The sequence below is a fragment of the Pelophylax lessonae genome (assembly GCF_965119305.1).
Source record: "Pelophylax lessonae genome assembly, chromosome: 1".
In the NCBI taxonomy this organism is placed as follows: Eukaryota; Metazoa; Chordata; class Amphibia; order Anura; family Ranidae; genus Pelophylax; species Pelophylax lessonae.
The window spans coordinates 434,575,562-434,592,056 of NC_138768.1; the positions used below are offsets into that span (position 1 = coordinate 434,575,562).

General features: G+C 45.0%; 1 protein-coding gene across 1 annotated transcript in view; it reads right to left on the reverse strand.

Annotated features, from left to right (window-relative positions):
- Window positions 1-16,212, reverse strand: part of GNG10 (G protein subunit gamma 10) — a 53,489-nt gene extending 37,277 nt beyond the window's left edge. Inside the window, exon 1 of the mRNA XM_082270656.1 lies at window positions 15,993-16,212. Coding sequence (XP_082126782.1) covers window positions 15,993-16,073 — 81 coding nt within the window. The 5' untranslated portion in view covers window positions 16,074-16,212. The remainder of the gene's footprint in view (window positions 1-15,992) is intronic.
- Window positions 16,213-16,495: the final 283 nt, after the last annotated feature.

Below are 16,495 nucleotides of genomic sequence, written 5' to 3' on the forward strand. Positions count from 1 at the left end.
GTTTGCTCAGCAAAGTTTTTTCCTCTCCTGTGTCCCCAGCTCTAGGCAATATCCTAGACATTTTTATATTCAGCGCTTGAGGTTGGTCTGGCATACAATTCAATTAAAGTACAGGTCTCTGCCCTTTTTCAAGCTGCAGATGGGTGGAAAAGCCATTGAACAAATGCTTCATGCAGGCTGTAATCCATATAAGGCCACCAAGGAAATCCTTGTTCCCGTCATGGCATGGCATTTAGGTTTGGCTCTGAAAGCACTATTACAGGCACCCTTTGTTTCAATAGCTTCATTTTCATTGCGGTTCCCAGTGGTAAAACTAGTACCTCCGACAGCAGTTGCTTCAGACAGAAGGATTTGGAGATTGCAGCACTTTCCTGCAAATATCCCTTTTGTGTCTTTTTACCAGAAATAGTGATACTACGTCCATCTCCAGTTTTCAGGAAAACCTGGGGGCAGTCCATGCAAGCATTCACATGGAGTCACTGAGTACACAGCAGGAAGACTTCAGGTCCTTACACAAGTTGCTAACCATGTACATGGAAATGTCAAAGACATGAGGAAAGTGGACAATCCTTTCGTTTCACCGTCAGGTTCTTGAGTCTTCTTCTATTGGTTTACCAGGGTGATTAGATTGACATGCAGGAAGTAGACCTTTCTGCTCAGGAACAGGGGCAAGCTTCTTCGACCAGAGGGGTGGCAGCCTTTGGAAAAGTTATGCCAGGATTTCAGTGAAGAATATATGAGAGATGGCTAGCCCTTCATTTGACTTTACATGCTAGGCGTGCAGTCAGCAAGTTCTGTAAAGTTTGGGACGAGACATATTAATTATTTTTGTCTTTGGCAGCTTTTCTTGGATTGTCAATGTTTCTTTTCATGTGTTCTCACCCGCCCATTTATTCAGCTAGTTATATCCCATTGTGTGCGGACGTGAGGTGGGCCAGGAATATGGAAAATTGTTATCAAATACTTACCGTAATTTTCTTTTCCTGGCCTATCCTCACGTCAGCACAGGACTCCCTCCCTAGTGGCCTGTCGCAGGCTAGGTTATCGAACACTTCATTGGGGGAGGGGCTGTCTTTTATTTAGCTAGGAAGAGGTGGTCCTGTGGGCTCCAGAGGAGGTGTTAATCCATTGTGTGCTGACGTAAGGACAGGCCAGGAAAAGAAAATTACGGTAAGTATTTGATAACAATTTTCCATAATATATACACTTTTACAGGGGAAGTAGAGACTCTTAACTCTTAAATTTTACATTTATGCCTTCTTTCTATTTTATTGATTGAACATAAAAAAAAGTGTGTCAAACCAGTTAAAAAAAAAAAAAAAACATACAAAATAGCTCTGTGAAAATATCTAAATGGCATGTTATGCAATCCATTGGATGCCTTCTACCACTAGACCTGACAGTTGTCTGATGGGTCACAGGCTATGAGAAAAAACTGGGGGCCATGAAAAATGCATTTGTAAAACTAATGGATGCTGCTTACTGGAGAGTCATACTGCAGCCCAAACTCAGTTTAATAGTATATATTTAGCCCGTGTTTACACCTGAGCAGAGTATATTCACCCCCAAGCATTTTTGCACGTGTATCAAGCTTCAGGAGTTTGTTTTGCTAGACAAGGGGAGGAGAGCAGTTCTATAGAAGGAGAGGAACACTTCAGACATAACACGCATATCACACATTTACAGGCATTCCCAATGAGTCTGTGGGATCAAAAATGTCCAAATACGCTAAAAAAAAAAAAAAAAAAAAAAAAAAAACAATGTACTTTTTGGGCATGGAGCACAGTGTGAATGAGCGTATAAGTGTGAACAGGCACAATTAGAAAGATCAGAATTCTGCGTAGTCAGGTGAAGGAAAAGAAGTACAAAGGACACATGCAGAAGAATGCCAAGAGAAAGCAATTTAACCCTTAAAGTGATATTCGAGGTAGATTTTATTTTTTATATTACTGCACTCCACACTTATGTCTTCATACCCCAATGTGTTAAGATCCACTCGGTTAACTATGTGCATGCTGGATACTTGCATTATACCAGTTTAGTAATTTCAGACCAGGCAAGGACAAAGTTTCAATATTTTACTTAGAAAAGTGTAGAATAAACATCTCAAAGTCCGACATACAAAAACAGGGTTTAACCTAAGTCCCTACCCCTAACTACAGGCTTGTGCTGCCCTGGCATACCTGCAAAGGTGAAGTCCAAGCAATTAAAGTCCTTCAGAGGCACTCTCATGTAGATAGAAGACCTATAGAGTCCAGTGTCGGTGCCTTCGGGGCAAAACCAGATTCAGATGACTTTATATCCCGATGGTGATAGAAAATCTCCTTCTGCTCCTTTCGGGTATCATTCTCCATCTCTCTCCCTTACGGGTCTCTAATACAGCTTTCTCTCACTCTCTTGGGCTTTCCCATGGGGAAATCCCTGAACTCTTTGTCCCCTGGATGGAACTCTCCCCAGCTACCTCTGGGGGCCAAAACTTGTACTGGACCACTGTCCCATATTTATATACCACAGTATTAGTGGGTCGGACCCAGAGCAGAACCCGCCAAAAAGACCAAAGAACCAGGAAAGGCACTTCCAGTTTTGTATTAGAGCTAAAGATCTTGGCTGACATAATAGATTTCGGTGTATTATGGATTCCCAAACCTCATTCTTCTTTTGACACCCAATGCTTTTAAAAAATAATTCTATTCACAAGCAGGAAAAAGTGTCATGACCAAAGGGAATTGCAGTTCTTATTTCGTTCTCAACAATACCATTTTTAGAATATTTTCTACACAGGCAATCAACTGGCTTCGAAATGCCCAAAGCTATACACTGCAAAGAGGTGTGTGGGTGCAGAGCACAAAAGGCTGACACTAAAAGCTAAAAGACACTTTTATCCTCGCCTATAAACACTCAATTACAAACCTACATATACAGTATATCTGCTGTTTAGACATGAAAATCTGGGGAGGTCCAGATGATATCTTGGTCACTGTCAAATATTTAATAAATATACAAGTGCACCAAATCCTAAATGAGCTTCATCAATGTGAAGTGTTTCCAAGGGTGACACCATGTGTTTTTGTTTTTTATGTGAAGGGAAAGGAACAAGGGTAGGCATGGTCCTTAAAGTGCTAGTATGCCTTTACAGAAAAAAAATGTAAAGATGAACTGACACAGGCCATTTTTTGTGATACGGCACTGAGTTGCTTTACCTGACAATTGCACGGTCGTGCAACGCTGTGCCCAAATAAATCTGATGTCTTTTTTTTCCCACAAATAGAGGTTTCTTTTGGTGGTATTTGATCACCTCTGCGGTTTTTATTTTTGAGCTATCAACAAAAAAAAGTCTGACAATTTTGAAAAAAAAAAAAAAAAAGGATTTTTTCATTAATTTAGGCCAATATGTATTCTTCTACATATTTTTGTTAAAAAAATCCTAATAAGCTTAAATAGGTTTGCGTAAAGCATCTACAAACTATGGGATAGATTTATGGCATTTGTTTTTTTTATTGTTTTCACCAGTAATGTCGGTGATCAGCGTTTTTTAAAATTACACTGGCAGGGAAGGGGTTAACACAAGGGGTGATCAAAGGATTAAGTGTGCTCTTAGGGAGTGCTTTCTAACTGTCTGGGGGATGGATGTACTAGAGGAAAAGAGAGATCTGTGTTTCAGCTTAGCTAAAACACAAGATCTCTCTCTCTGCCTCTGCGACAGAACAGCCGTCTGCCTTGTTTACATAGGTAGACAACTGTTCTGTTATTCTCCTGCATGATGGCGGGTGGCCATTGGCAAGTGGCCATCGCGGCCGCCGAACCCGCTGATTGGCTCCCCTGGTGTCTATTCACAGCAACCCAAGAACCCCTTCACAAAATCACATACCTATACGTGATTTTGCGCAGCCGGGCTGCCAATGCTGAGCAATCTAGGTCATCTATGTCCAAGGAAACGACGCACGTGACGTAACTCGTAGGGCAGTAAGGAGCATTCCTGGAAGTGACACAAACCCGGAAGAGACGCACACACAGGGAGACACTGCGCTGTCTGACGCTATTTTAAATGTGAGTTTCTTCATGTTTTATCTAATAAATCTACTACACCATGAGAGGCCTCTGCGTTTGTACCCTTCACCCAAGATCAAAATAGGAGTATCGGATACAAGGCAAACCGCGAGGGCCCCTCCTATTCAGGACCCCCAGGAGGCATCTGTGGATTTCAAAGGCTGTATACAAGAAAGTGACTGGTGAGAGGCCAACCACACAGGTTAGGTAGCACCCCACTGAAAATCAGCTGCACTTTCTTCTACAACCTCGGAATCCCAAGGATTCACCAGCTGCACGTTTCCTTGGACATAGATGACCTAGATTGCACAGCATTGACATCTTGGGCACAGCTTTGATAATAGAAATATATGTGAAAGAGATCACTTGGAGTCTAATCACAACATTCAGTCACCTTAACAGACACTAAGCACTTTATATTAAATCAAAGTAGGTGCATGAATCAAACTCTCAGAGCCAACAGGCTCAAAATTGTGTCACACACTAGCAGCGCTCAAGTCCACGTGAATGAACTTATATTATAAATGTCAGGGAAAGTCCATGCATAAAGTCCCAAAATAACCAGGATCTGAAGATGGTGAATTCTTACAGGGTACCAGAAAGACCTCCACCACACCGCTGTGTGCACCCTTAAGTGGGAACACTTACCAGATACAATCTGTATATGCACCAAACATAACTGTCAGTGGGTCCACCTAGTCTCCTCCAGACTCCCGGTATTGGTCAGCACTTCAATCAGATTACCTTAGGATATCAGACCAATGATCACCTCACCAACATGGAGACAGTTTGCATGTGGAATAATAAAGCAACATAGCGTAATCCAGCAAAATGCGCTTTTTTCCCAAAACATATATCACTCAATCATTGCACTTACAGACAAAATATATTAAACAGCATAAAATTAGGAAATGCTGCCAGTCCTACCGCCTTATCCCATCCTGTACGCCCGCCGCCGGTACCAAGCTGCGAGCCTCGAGGCATCGGCGTGTGACGAGGGCTTCCTGCGTGATTGCGTGACCACGCCCTAACGCGTTTCGTCGGCAAGTGACTTCAACTGGCAGCATTTCCTAATTTTATGCTGTTTAATATATTTTGTCTGTAAGTGCAATGATTGAGGGATATATGTTTTGGGAATAAAAGCGCATTTTGCTGGATTACGCTATGTTGCTTTATTATTCCACATGCAAACTGTCTCCATGTTGGTGAGGTGATCATCGGTCTGATATCCTATGGTAATCTGATTGAAGTGCTGACCAATAATGGGAGTCTGGAGGAGACTAGGTGGTCCCACTGACTGTTATGTTTGGTGCATATACAGATTGTATCTGGTAAGTGTTCCCACTTAAGGGTGCACACAGCGGTGTGGTGGAGGTCTTTCTGGTATCCTGTAAGAATTCACCATCTTCAGATCCTGGTTATTTTGGGACTTTATGCATGGACTTTCCCTGACATTTATAATATAAGTTCATTCACGTGGACTTGAGCGCTGCTAGTGTGTGACACAATTTTGAGCCTGTTGGCTCTGAGAGTTTGATTCATGCACCTACTTTGATTGTTATTTGATTATATCATCAGCTGTATTTTGTTTTACTTAGTGTTGTGAGCGCCAGGTGAGCAAGGTCATTACACTAGTCTCTCTTGTTCCTCACTTTGCTCCTGTTTATAGAACTTTATATTAAATGTTGCACATTATCTAGATCATTATGGTTTAAACAGTTTTGGCTTACACCCACGGATCACATGGAGATTATTGTTTATTTCACAAGCCACTCATTTATATCACACCATCTTACAGTTTATGTATTAATGCCCAGCACCACATACTACATTAATTTATTTATTAATATTTATTTTGCTACACTGTTGCACTTTGAAAAGAGGCAGCGCAGTACTCCATCACATCTCAATAAAGCATGCTTGTAATACTCACTGTGGAACCTAAGGGGTTTATTTCTCTGCACTGTGTAAAAAGGCTGTTTGATCCTGTCTTCTGTGTTCCTCCCCTTCTTGCACAGTCCCCAAACCATCTCCTGATAGATCAGAGCCTAGGGGGACAAGCTGCACATGCTCAGGTTGGTGTGTATTGCTAGAGAGTGCATTTGATCAGCACAGGGCCAATCAGCATTGTCCAGACAGGGGGTCAGGGGTCCTGCAGCCCTATAGGACAGTCAGAGCAGAATAAAAAATCCTCCCACAAGCTTTAACCAGACACTGATAGAAGTCACAAGACTGCTCTAACTGCTGATGAGAAAAGGTAGTTAGCAGTTTATATTCACTACAATTGCATTTTCATGTTCTGTGTACTGTGAGAGACCAGATATAGTGAATGCAGGGTCCTTGGTTTAGTAACATTTTAAATGTCAGGGCAAAAGTCAGAAAAGCAGCAAGAAGCAAAGAGCAAGATCACTCCTAACCAGAAATTTTAGCATTCAGGTTTTTCCAGACGTGCTTTCCAAGCTCTGTAGAAGTATAAACTGGCAAGGTTGAGAACTGGCAAAGTTGAGAACTGGCAAAGTTGAGAACTGGCAAAGTTGAGAACTGGCAAAGTTGAGAACTGGCAAAGTTGAGAACTGGCAAAGTTGAGAACTGGCAAAGTTGAGAACTGGCAAAGTTGAGAACTGGCAAAGCAGCGATCAGCCATGGAAACTGCAGCAAATTTATGTATGTATATATCAAGCATACTTCTGTTTCTAACCATAAAATGTCCAGTAAGGTTATCAGTTCAAAACTAGCCGAAAGCACTGGGATCCTGGTATAGCCATCTACAGCCCAGGGAAGTCTTATCAGAGATGGTCTTTTTGGAAAAAATCTCAACCAAAAACCCTTTAATAAAGCCAAAGAAGGTACAGTTCCCCGTTTGTGATGACATGAAGGTCTATAAGAAAGGGGAACAGAGATTTCCCCCAAAAAAACAGGCAGCATGTGTACCCTATAGTTGTACACTTTGAATACTCAGCCTTTTCACCCAGCAGCAGGCTACCACAGCAGAGAGCGCAAAGTAGCGCCCTATGAATCAGTCAGCTGAAATATATAAAGGCCTGTGGATAGCAGATACTACAAATGAGGTTTGGCCAACACGTATGATGTGGACCTAGGACTGGAGGCTTTTCCCCACCCAAAGCTCTTCAAGGCATGCAGGCTCCTAGGATCCAGAACAACACTTACAAAAGATCTGAGAGAACACATTCTGCACATTAGCCACAAACCCTGGAGCTTCTCGTGTGCATGTGAGAAACCTAAGTGGCACTATATACAGTATAATCCAGAGCTTGGTTTGAATCTAGGAGCTAGTAAAAGGTTAAGAACCAGGAGCCCGCGAACTGCGTGTCCGGCTCGTCAGGCAATAGGAAATGCTCACACCTGCAGTGGCGTAGTGTGGGTTGTCAGTGCCCGGGGCAAGACAAGTCATTTGCATCACCTAACCTGTGGACTTTTAGCACTTCCTGAGTCCCTTCAGCACTCCCTGAGTCCCTTCCACTAGTTCTGCTGTGACTGATTATTATTCACAGCCTTAGCTTCTAACTGGCTGCCCACAGCCTTTTATTATTGGTTGAGTCTGAGTGATAGCTCTTTGACTACAGTAATCATAGAGCTATCTCAAATTCAACCAATAAAAGACTGCCAATCAGACTCCAGCTGTGAGAGCCAGGTGAACACTAGAGAGGTGATGCAGCCAGGTGGAGGGGAGGACAGCGCCAGGTGAACAGGAGAGGGGTGATGCAGCCGAGGGGAGGACAGCGCCAGGTGAACAGGAGAGGGGTGATGCAGCCAGGTGGAGGGGAGGACAGAGCCAGGTGGACAGGAGAGGGGGGGGTGGAACCAGATGCACAGAGGAAAGGGGGGATGCAACCAGGTTGAGGGGAGGATGAAGTCAGATGCACAGAGGAGAGGAGGGGATGCAACCAGGTGGAGGGGAGGATGGAGCCAGATGCACAGAGGAGAGGAGGAGATGCAGCCAGGTGGAGGAAAGGAAGGAGCCAGATGCACAGAGGAGAAGAGGGGATGCAGCCAGGTGGAGGGGAGGACGAAGCCAGATGCACAGAGGAAAAGAGGAGATGCAGCCAAGTGGAGGGGAGGACGAAGCCAGATGCACAGAGGAAAAAAGGGGATGCAGCCAGGTGGAGGAGAGGACGAAGCCAGATGCACAGAGGAAAAAAGGGGATGCAGCCAGGTGGAGGAGAGGACAAAGCCAGATGCACAGAGGGGAGGAGGGGACGCAGCCAGGTGGAGGAGAGGACAAAGCCAGATGCACAGAGGAAAAGAGGAGATGCAGCCAGGTGGAGGGGAGGACGAAGCCAGATGCACAGAAGAAAAAAGGGGACGCAGCCAGGTGGAGGAGAGGACAAAGCCAGATGCACAGAGGGGAGGAGGGGATGCAGCCAGGTGGAGGAGAGGACAAAGCCAGATGCACAGAGGGGAGGAGGGGATGCAGCCAGGTGGAGGAGAGGACAAAGCCAGATGCACAGAGGGGAGGAGGGGATGCAGCCAGGTGGAGGAGAGGACAAAGCTAGATGCACACAGGGGAGGAGAGGAGGGGAGGGGAAGCAACTGTGTCCCCTGACACCACTCCCCTGGTTGGACTTTTTCTTGCTTCCCATGCTCTGCTGTGACAGGCGAGGAGATCTGGAGCAGAGGCCCAGACAGTAATGCCTTGTCCGCACGTACCGATCGTCGGCCGACCGATCGGCCGTCTTTTGTCCAGGGCTGTCCTGTCCGCTGAAAAGTGCAAAAGACTGCACAAGAATTTTGTCCGCCGACTGCAGAAGTGATGTCATGTGATGGTTAACTTTCCCTGTGTTTTTTCTTTTCTGAGCATGCCCAGTCTTGCAAATCTGCTGATTGTCGGCCGAATTCTGTACTGACTGGCGAACAATCGGCCGTTCTGGTGTTGGCCAACAAAAATTTTAATGCCTGCACGACAGATTCTTTTCGGCCGAAAGTGCGCTGTCGGCTGTCGGAAGCATCATACTAACAAGCCTACAATCGGCCGATCGGTCGTAGGCCAAATATTTATGGCCGACAATCGGTACGTGTGTACGGGGCTTTAGGCGGGAGCAAGCAGCTGCACCAACCACGATCACCCACAGGACAGCCAACTGTCTGCCCCTGCACATGACCAGTTCAGCCATCGCTGAGCTTGGGCAGTCAGGGAGGCTCAGGCTGCTAATGGATGGACATCGGCTGTCGAAGCGCAGTCAGTGCAAGAAGTGACAGGCTGATGCTTAAAGCGAGTGCACAGCACACTCAGGACGCCGGGCGCGGAACAGGGAGTGGGCTGACAAAAGCCCAGGCGCCAGGACACAATTTCTAGTCGCTATGGCGACCCAGGATTTATCAACCCCTGAATAATCATACAAACATCAATTTCCAGTGTCCTTTCATAAATTTCTATGTAGTGCAAGCCAACAATGATCATTTAGAGATTATGTCTGTGAATTTGGCAATCCCTTCATTTTCAATCATCAAGTGGCTGATCTAGCTGAGAGTCAGTTCCTTCTATAAAGCAAACAGAATCAATAGTTGTGAAACCAAAAGGAGAAAAATATTCAGTAAAGAGAGGCATGCATTATTCAGGACACCCGCTGCCTGCAGGCTGGACACTGCACACAATTACTGAACCGTGTCACCGAGACAGAGAGATACAGTGCACATGGAGGGAAGCACCCACCACATGGAGCTCCTTTCCCTGTAATCTAGATGTGGAGCTCATTTCATATTGATCTGCATTAGTGATTTACTGTCCCAGTAGTAGAATTGGCATAATGTTATATTAAAGCTAGGCTTTTGAACCATCCAAATAAAAACAAAACTGAAATAACATTCTATGGGTAGCACAAATGCAAAAAAAAAGAGGATGCACCTAGATTATGGCCACAATTCCAAATCGCGTCAAATAACAGGACCCGTGTGCGATGCCATTATTTCTTTATGGTACCCCAATGGCGCACCAGAATTGGATCGCATGGGTGTTCACACCTATGCAATCCGATTCATGCTCGAACTGACAGTTTGCACTGCGATATGCAAACTGATCTGGGGGTGTCCTTACCTTTGTATTGACACCCCCAGCGATTCCCATATGGCCGTGTGAACTGCATGCAAGTCGAGTGCGATACGGGAACCCACACTGGATTTGCAGGGTTCCCGCATCGCATATGTGTAAACCGGCACTAAGTACCAGTGTTAGTATCAGTTTTAATGTCAGGGTTGGAGGTTCTATTCGCATATAACCACTCAGATAAGCAAACAGCAGCAGCGCCAGCCATTGATTTGTAAAGAGTACAAATCGGACAGCCACAGCTGTTTGCACACATAATGCGCAGACATTGCTTACAACCACAGGAAAAAAATCGACTGATTCTTGCCAGCGGCCCTTGCTGCTGCTGCTAAACTGCCTTGTAAATATATCCTTTTAGATTGAATTAAATCAAACTGAGTTGATAGTTTTGCATCGATTGGCAGCGCTGAGATGCTATGGTCATGATTATGATCATATTTTAATTGATCAGATTATGAGTTGCATGGTAGAAACAGAAGTACAATCTATAACCTACAAACATGTCTTCCAACAATCGATCAAAATGTACTTCCCTGTGTGTGTAGCGTATCGATCATCTGAGTTGTTGACTATAGAGCAATTATTTCTATGGGGAGGAGAGATAATTTAATCTTTATGGAAACGTGTATGGCCACCATAAGGGCTCTTTCACACGGACGTTCCGTATGTCCGTAAATCACCCCATCCGTTTGCGGGTGATATACGGACATAATGAATGTCAATGGGATTGCGGATGACCATCCGCTGACATCCGATTTTCATCCTTTCAGTTCTGTTCCGTTTTTGGAACGGAACAGAACCCTTTTTTGTTCCATTTAAAAAATGGAACGGATGCAAAATCAGATGTCAGCGGTGTCATCCGCTGACATCCGCAATCCCCATAGACATGCATTATGTCCGTATATCATCCGCAAACGGATGGGATGATATGCGGACATACGGACCGAATGACACAAGTGTCATCCGTGTCCGTGAAAAAAAAAAGTGCCGGAGCGGATCGCAATACGGTCCGCTCCGTGTGAAAGGGGCCTAAGGCCGGCTGTGAATGGCTATAAATTCAAGCCTGCAAGCCAATCAACCACAGGTCCCACAGCTGTTGACTGCAATAGCTAGCAATTGAGATTCATCCCGCTAGCTTACTTGTAAGGCTCTGGGCTGTTTTTACCTCACAAGCTTTATGCTAAAAAAAAAATGCTGCTAGGTACATTTCTTTTAGTAGAAGATAATTTTTAGGTGTTTTTGGGCAAAAAAAAGCTTTTTCCCCCTTTCCTTGTCTACAATGCCCATATGGAGCGAGGTCGGTCTAGGGCAGGGATATGCAAACTGTGGCCCTCCAGCTGTTGCAAAACTACAAGTTCCATCATGCCTCTACCTCTGGGTGTCATGCTTGTGGCTGTCAGAGTCTTGCTATGCCTCATGGGACTTGTAGTTTTGCAACATCTGGAGGGACACAGTTTGCATATCCCTGGTCTAGGGCCTGAATCAAAACACAGACAGTCCCAGTGCAATTAAAGTGGTAGTAAACAGCTGCCATAAAACAAAAAACTTTCCCCTGCAAAATAATAGAGGTATATGTATGCGAGTATGTATATGTGTGTGTGCATGTATGTATATATATATATATATATATATATATATATATATATATATATATATATATATATGTGTGTGTGTATGTTATGTATATGGAAACCCCATTGTGTGACGGTTAAACTGAGTTGGATGGAAGGTTCCCCTTTCCTATTTCTCTCCCTGTCCTTTCCTCTTCTCCCCCTTCCCCCACCCCCCCTTTCTTTTTTTTTTGATGTAAAATGTTATGATCAATAATTTTATTGCAACATTTTATGTTGATATTTTGCTGTTTTGTTTCTTTTGTGTATGTGTATTATTATTTTCTTTTTTTTTTTGGAAATTACAATAAAAGAGATATTGAAAGAGAAGAAAGAGGGAAAAAAAAATAATAGCATAATTTGCTAGTATGCATTACATACTAGCAAATTATGAAATACCCTAAAAGGAAGCTCCATAGCAGTGCACTGTCACCTCTGAGAGGGCTTCCATAATTCACCCACTCTTCCTTCCAGGTGCGCGGACTCCGGCTGTGTGAGTGGCCGGAGCGGCGATGGCGTCACTACCACATATGCAAGTGGGAGCATCCCTGGCTGCATCCAGGGTGAATATCTCCCATACGGTTTTTTTACCTACATGTGAGCCTTATTGTAGGCTTACCTGTGAGTAAAAATCACAAAGTGGGCTTTACTACCGCTTTAAGTAAACGTGTATTGAAATAATAGAAAGATATTTCACAAACACCCGGTGGGAAGGCAACCCAGCCGAGAACACACAGTTCCAACAGTGCGTAGGAAGCAACTTTCACCTGAACTGACACAATCTGTAGAGGGGCAGAATGTAACCTGGCCATCTTGAGCCCAAGCAGGCAGATGTACAGAGAGCTTGTGAATCCTATGCTTTTCCTCCTCGTCAGGATCCCTTCCCTACCGCTAGTACTATCCCTAACAGACGAGGTACCTGTCCCTACTCTATCTACTTGCATAAAGCACAACAAACCAAGGGGCTTATATAGACTTTACCTCATCTAAGATGGCTGCCAGGGTCACATGGGCGGCCAGCATCTAATCGGATGCCCCAGTGATTCAGGAAACTTCAAACTATGGCCTCCAGTTGTCCAGTAACTACAATTCCCATCATGCCTAGTAATGTCTGTGATTGTCAGAGTTTTACAATGCCTCATGGAATGTGTAGTTCCGCAACAGCTGGGGGGCCATAGTTTGAGGACCCCAGTCATAGAGGAACCCTGTTCCTCTTGACTTTCTCTCCATTTGCAGTGTCGCTGTGAAAGAGTGGAGAAAACAGATTGTACCTGCCTTCACGTGCACTGGACCTGCACACTCTGGGATGTCCATGAAAGATTTGTGAAGTGAGCCACCCGTCATTGATTTGAATAGGCTTCCTGCATGGAACACCTGGGCATCCCAGTGAAGGGACACTATTTCTCCCACTGACACCAACGATGGGACACTATTCCTCCCCCAATGCCAATGATGGGGCACTATTCCTCCCACTGATACCAATGATGGGACACCATTCCTCCCACTGATACAAATGATGGGACACTATTCCTCCCCCGATGCCAATGATGGGACACTATTCCTCCCCCGATGCCAATGATGGGACACTATTCCTCCCCCGATGCCAATGATGGGACACTATTCCTTCCACTGATACCAATGATGGGACACTATTCCTCCCACTGATACAAATGATGGGACACTATTCCTCCCACTGATACAAATGATGGGACACTATTCCTCCCACTGATACAAATGATGGGACACTATTCCTCCCACTGATACAAATGATGGGACACTATTCTTCCCACTGATACAAATGATGGGACACTATTCCTCCCACTGATACAAATGATAGGACACTATTCCTCCCACTGACACCAATGATGGGACACTATTCCTTCCCCGAATGCCAATGATGGGACACTATTCCTCCCAGATGCCAATGATGGAACACTGTTCCTCCCACTGATACCAATGATGGGACACCATTCCTCCCACTGATACCAATGATGGGACACTATTCCTCCCCCGATGCCAATGATGGGACACTATTCCTCCCCCGATGCCAATGATGGGACACTATTCCTCCCCCGATGCCAATGATGGGACACTATTCCTCCCCCGATGCCAATGATGGGACACTATTCCTTCCACTGATACCAATGATGGGACACTATTCCTCCCACTGATACAAATGATGGGACACTATTCCTCCCACTGATACAAATGATGGGACACTATTCTTCCCACTGATACAAATGATGGGACACTATTCCTCCCACTGATACAAATGATAGGACACTATTCCTCCCACTGACACCAATGATGGGACACTATTCCTTCCCCGAATGCCAATGATGGGACACTATTCCTCCCAGATGCCAATGATGGAACACTGTTCCTCCCACTGATACCAATGATGGGACACTATTCCTCCCACTGATACCAATGATGGGACACTATTCCTCCCACTGATACCAATGATGGGACACTATTCTTCCCACTGATACCAATGATGGGACACTATTCTTCCCACTGACACCAATGACGGGACACTATTCCTCCCACTGACACCAATGACGGGACACTATTCCTCCCACTGACACCAATGACGGGACACTATTCCTCCCATTGATACCAATGATGGGACACTATTCCTCCCATTGATACCAATGATGGGACACTATTCCTCCCTGGGACACCAATGATGGGACACTATTCCTCCCACTGACACCAATGATGGGACACTATTCCTCTCACTGATACCAATGATGGGACACTATTCCTCCCACTGATACCAATGATGGGACACTATTCCTCCCACTGATACCAATGATGGGACACTATTCCTCCCACTGACACCAATGACGGGACACTATTCCTCCCACTGACACCAATGACGGGACACTATTCCTCCCACTGACACCAATGACGGGACACTATTCCTCCCATTGATACCAATGATGGGACACTATTCTTCCCACTGACACCAATGACGGGACACTATTCCTCCCACTGACACCAATGACGGGACACTATTCCTCCCACTGACACCAATGACGGGACACTATTCCTCCCATTGATACCAATGATGGGACACTATTCCTCCCATTGATACCAATGATGGGACACTATTCCTCCCTGGGACACCAATGATGGGACACTATTCTTCCCACTGACACCAATGATGGGACACTATTTCTCCCACTGATACCAATGATGGGACACTATTCCTCCCACTGATACCAATGATGGGACACTATTCCTCTCTGGGACACCAATGATGGGACACTATTCCTCCCACTGATACCAATGATGGGACACTATTTCTCCCACTGATACCAATGATGGGACACTATTCCTCTCTGGGACACCAATGATGGGACACTATTCCTCCCACTGATACCAATGATGGGACACTATTTCTCCCACTGATACCAATGATGGGACACTATTCCTCCCACTGATACCAATGATGGGACACTATTCCTCTCTGGGACACCAATGATGGGACACTATTCCTCCCACTGATACCAATGATGGGACACTATTCCTCTCTGGGACACCAATGATGGGACACTATTCCTCCCACTGATACCAATGATGGGACACTATTTCTCTCTGGGACACCAATGATGGGACACTATTCCTCCCACTAATACCAATGATGGGACACTATTCCTCTCAGGGACACCAATGATGGGGTACTATTTCTCCTTCTACTGACCACAGACACTATGTAATTTTTTTTTTTTTTTTTACTCCCACTGGCACTGGGGCATTTACTTCTTCCATCGGCCACTCAGGCCCCCCTAAAGTCAGAAGGACAGCAAACCGGCCCTTTGTTTAGAAAGTTTGGAGACCCCTCCTCTAGAGTGTTTCCTTTCAGAAAATATATAATGTTTGGGGGGTCCTATGTAATCCTCAGACCTAAAATAATTTTTTTTTTAAACCTAAGTGCGGGAAAAAAAAATATGTCCCTGACAGCGAAAGGGTTAAAACCTTTGGCTCAACATAACAGCCTGGAAACTAGGTTATTCATTATAGAGATGATAAGTAGGGGACACCCTGCACCCAATCTTTAATGGAAGAAATTGTCCAGCCCCTTTGTAGGGGTGATGGATCAAATCCATGGCTGGCCATCTTCATGTTGTTAATAGACAGTGCATGCAAACAGGATGGACTTCACCATCTTCTCATGTCACACAGCTTATGATACAAAGATGTCATGTACTGCCAACTTGTCAGTGCCAGTCCCACCCAAACCTCTGCCATCAGCTGACTTCTATTACCTTGATCCTCTCCACACTCGCCTCCAGCTTCAGCTGCTCCACCAGTCTCTGCATAGTGCTCAGGTTGGAGTTTGAAGACATGTTCTGTCCAGCAGGAGAAGAATATGATGTAAGGAGAGAAAAGGAGCACCCTGTTGCTTCTCCAACAGATAGTAGTTGTGATCAGTGCTCGGATCCGGGCAGGAAATGATCTCACAAGCAGCTAAACTAACACACTCTCTCCCTCCTACCCATCCAGCACAAAACTGCTGCTTCCAAACTCTGCACTGGGAAAGGCTTGGCTGCCAGCGCCACCTACAGGCAGAAACTGAGAAGCGCTTCAACAGAACAAGCTGTGGGATGGGAAAGTTCTAGGATACAATACAATTAAGGTCCCTTTCACACTTGTGCAACTTGTCATGCAATGTTGGACATTAGAGTTGCATGACATGTCGTTTCCCATGTTTTCCAACGATAACCATTCATATATGCCCAACTTAAAGTTGCAGCAACTTAAAAGTAGT